The following is a 3963-nucleotide window of genomic DNA, read 5'->3' as shown; positions in this document are numbered from 1 at the left end:
ACAATCGCCTTGCTGTAGTACTAAACTGATCATGGTTCCGTCGGGTGTAGCCATGAGGGTATGTTTTACATCCTCAGGCTCAACGCGTACTTGTTCGTACGCGCCCTCCAGATCCATAGCCGTGAAATACTTGCTACGGGCAACGCGGCGCCTAATTCCATCTTGATCAGGTAGCGGGGAAGCAATTTTCTCTGTGTTGTCGTTCCTTGCTCGTAGATCGACCGTGTTTCTCATTCCTCCCGTGGGTTTTCGCAAAAACATGAGAGGGGCAGCATTGATTCCGTTTGCGAACTGCCATCGTCCGGACTTTAGAAATATATCTCTTTTGATGTTCCATAACTCACGAAATCCTTCAGGGCACTTTGATTGTCTGAAAGGGTATCGCTTGTTTGTATCCTTGATAGGAATCCGATGATTGACGCGGCGAAGAGGTGGTAATTCAGTTTCGCTGGCCTTCTGATACAAAGGTTGCGCATATTCATGTAGTTTCGCTCGTACCTCGTTAAGGGACTGCTCTTCAAGGCGGACAGCCCGAGAGGCTAGGACACCTACGTCTTCACCAACTCGGAGTTCCACAGGGTTGTCAGAGCCAATTAGGATGCGAGAGGGGTTCAGCCCGATTAATATCTTGTGTTGCCATATGAAAGGGGTTCCTAGAATCAGATCGTAGCCGTCGACGTTCATGATATCAAAGGTTCTCTGACACTTGACGTTTGCATAGCCTAGTTCGACTGTAGTGCTATAATTCACTTTAGTCTTTGATCCTTGCGCGGCTAGTTGTACCGTGATTTGGGTCTGTAGCGGCGTTCGTTGAACTTTGAGTTGCTCAGCCAGCGTGGTGGACATAAAATCGCCTAGCGATCCTGAGTCCAGTAGAGCCCGGCACTCGTGTCCATTGACTTGTACTATGATAACGAGCGGCTTTGGAATACTTCTGCCAGTAATCTTGGCGCGAGCCGCATTTCGTTGGAGTGACGGAAAGCTTCCTTCCGGAGCTTGTTTGGTTCTCGCAGCACAAATGCTGTATTTGACTGAGTTGCACTCCCTCCATGTGTGAGGGTCGATAATGCCTTTTACGCAGAATTCATCTACTAATTTGACGGATCGTGGACGTATTGTGAAGTCGTCATCTAGTTCTCCAATAGGTACGCTATCGTTGTTTTTCATGTGTTCGGGCGTTGGTTCCAAATTTGATACCCCTTCGCCCTCCGAACTAAGGTCCGAAGACACTGTCTCATCCGTTGAACTGATGTCTTCTCTATACACTGAATAGTGATCATGCAGGCTGGGGAGAGTTTCCGAATATTCTGTGAGTTTCCAGTCTGTATTATCGGTCACTGATTCGATCTTTGCACGAGGGAATTTCTCAGGTATTTGTCGGGCATGTACCCACCAACTATCGGCATAACCTGTCGAACTTGGATTTGTCGCCGTTGATTCGACGTCAGGTATGGTAGTTGCCTGATTGTCTGCACCTTGGTGCTGATGCTCAATAACAGAGTCGCCCTCCGTTTCCTCGACACACGGGAACGGTTGATTATCCTCTGCGCCTCCCGAGCTCGAGGTAGACGAGCTGTGGTCGGAACCCGTAGGTCCATCCATAATCTCAGTCTCCTCCAGGTGAGTAGCGGTTTGGTTTTCATTCCATTCCATGTAATAATCGATGTCTTCGTGATCTAGCTCGCCTTTCTCATATTTATGTGACAGGTCTACAAACTCGATTGTTCGTTTCTGGTACCAGCCGACAAAGTCGAAATTCTGTCTGCCTATGTGCAGCATCGGCATGAAGACGAGTCGACTCAAGAGTGGGTCATTTATGAGCCAGACGACTTCGTCATTCTTCGTGGTTGTCATGCATGAAGCTACGAGCGGCTCGTTCTGCCAGGTCTGCCATAGGTGAGGGAGTCGCGATATCCCAAATATCATCTGTCGTTCGATTCTTTCTTGTACAGGGTCACCGAAGCGGTCTTTGAACACGGGTTCCTTTTCCATTTCATGGTTGAGCACTTCTTCGGGACATTGAAGGTGATCCTCGTTATGTAACCGCTTGTACATCTCACGGGAATGTATTACAGTACCGATGATTCCTCGAGTGCGAAGATAATCGAGATCGTGCCATAATTGTTCGGCTCGGGCAGCGTGGTCCCAAGGTTTCCGTGGTTCGACGGGACGTATCTCGGTGTCAGGTGGGTTTCCCCAATAATCTAAGCCATTCTGAAATATCAAGCCGTGGTTTCCATAGATCGCTACAAGCTCTGATAGCGTGCTTGACCGATCCGACTCTTCGACTTCAGTATCCGAACCCTCCGAGCTATCGGTATCCGATTCGTATACAACATTCATCATGTGTGCTCGAAGCTCATCGATAATTTCGACGGGATCGTCCTCTTCCTCGACAGGTTCGTCCTCTTCCTCGACGGATTCGTCCTCTACCAATGGTAACCGGACTGCGTAGCTGGTTTTACCCGGTGGTTTATTCGTGGCACCTTTCGTTTTCTGTCGTTCAGGACAGTTCCGACCAAGGTGCCCAGCCTGCGAACAATTCCAGCATAAACCATTATCGATATGGCGCTGACGTTCCTCTTCAGACATCTTCGGGGTATCTTTCCTTGGTTGCCTCTTTACAAACTTAGGCGAAGGCGTTGCCTTTGTTTCATTGATGGTGACCTTAGGTGTGTTCACAGATACTTTCGTGGATCGTCCTTTCCTTGCTTTAGGGACCGACGTATTGCTCGTAGGGCTAGAGAAGCTAGAGCTTCTATGTAACGTATTGTTCACGGCTCGCTCGGCCTGAATTGCCGACGCGAGGGTTACTTCGTATGAGCTGTAGTCCGGGTGAAGTCCGTAATGATAAAGACATTCTGTGATTTCGTCCCTCAAGCCTTCCCAAAGTCGTTGGTTCATCCTGAAGTCGCTAATCTCTTCTCCTAAGTCTTCTCGAAGTCCTTCGAGCGTGGATGCGAAGGATTTTACAGTGGACTCCTTTTGAACCCAAGTATTGAATTTGCGGCGTACTTGCCCCATAAAGCCATCGTCGAAGCAATGGTTGAATAAGTCCAAGAAAAACTCTTCAATAGTCCAATCCTCGGGGATTTTTACGCTTTGCTTATAGAATTTCTCTGCCTCCTTGGTAAGATAGCGGCGTAGTTTCTGGACGTGCCATTTCGAGGTTACTTGTCCCTCGATGAGATACTCGCAGGCTTCTTCAACGAAACGTTGGAATACGTCAAGGCTATTCTTTCCGTCATATTCGGACGGAGGTTGGGGCTTAATCACCGATCGCGGGGGTGATTTCCCCTTTGCGCTGCCTCTTTCGAGCTCATTCGTTGCTTCTCGAAGGTTTGCAAGCCGACGTTGAATAGTTCTACCTAACGTACTAGAAGCAGGCACGTTCTGAGATGGTCGAAGACCGATAGGTACTTGATTCACTGATGCGGGCACAGCAGCACTGGCCGAGTGGACAGTATGCGTAGGAGCGGAGTTGAAAAGCTCCTTCTTAAAAGGGTAATCAGGCGTCCTAAAGCGGAGTTGCTGTGACGCGGCAGAGGCTGCCGCCCCTTGCCGGAGCAATGCCGATCTATCGGCACCGCCTCTTCCATGAGCGCCCTTGTCGTCATCGGTCTCGATGGACTCTTCGATGTTTGATGAAAGATCCTCAGTCCTAGCCATCATTTGGAGATAACGGCGTTTGTATTCTTCCATCTCTAGTTCGGCTTTGCGTAAGGCCGTCTTCGCCTCGATCACCTCACGGTTCTTTTCTGCGATGAAGATTTCTCGTGAATCGGTGGCATCTTTAATTTCTCTGGCGAAGCTATCGGGAGTCTCGACTTTTACGCGCTCGTTCTCGGATTGTTTGCGATCCTTCCAATACTGGATTGCGGCGTCTTGCTCGTCTGAATCGAGCTCGTCACTAGGGACTCCACGGATGAAAGTTCTTCGCTCCTTCGAGTGCCCTAGACCTCT

General features: G+C 49.2%; 1 protein-coding gene across 1 annotated transcript; it reads right to left on the bottom strand.

The window, feature by feature from the left end:
* Positions 1-1444: 1444 nt before the first annotated feature.
* PUNSTDRAFT_139603 (uncharacterized protein) lies at positions 1445-3951 on the bottom strand (the record flags this gene model as incomplete). The annotated part of the gene is made up of 2 exons (XM_007389329.1): positions 1445-1469; positions 1526-3951. Coding segments are annotated over 2 exons (2451 nt in total), but the record flags the coding sequence as incomplete, so codon positions are not given.
* Between the last annotated feature and the right edge of the window lie 12 nt (positions 3952-3963).

The sequence above is a fragment of the Punctularia strigosozonata genome (assembly GCF_000264995.1).
Source record: "Punctularia strigosozonata HHB-11173 SS5 unplaced genomic scaffold PUNSTscaffold_55, whole genome shotgun sequence".
Taxonomy (NCBI): domain Eukaryota; kingdom Fungi; phylum Basidiomycota; class Agaricomycetes; order Corticiales; family Punctulariaceae; genus Punctularia; species Punctularia strigosozonata.
This window is presented reverse-complemented; position numbering and strand designations above follow the sequence as displayed.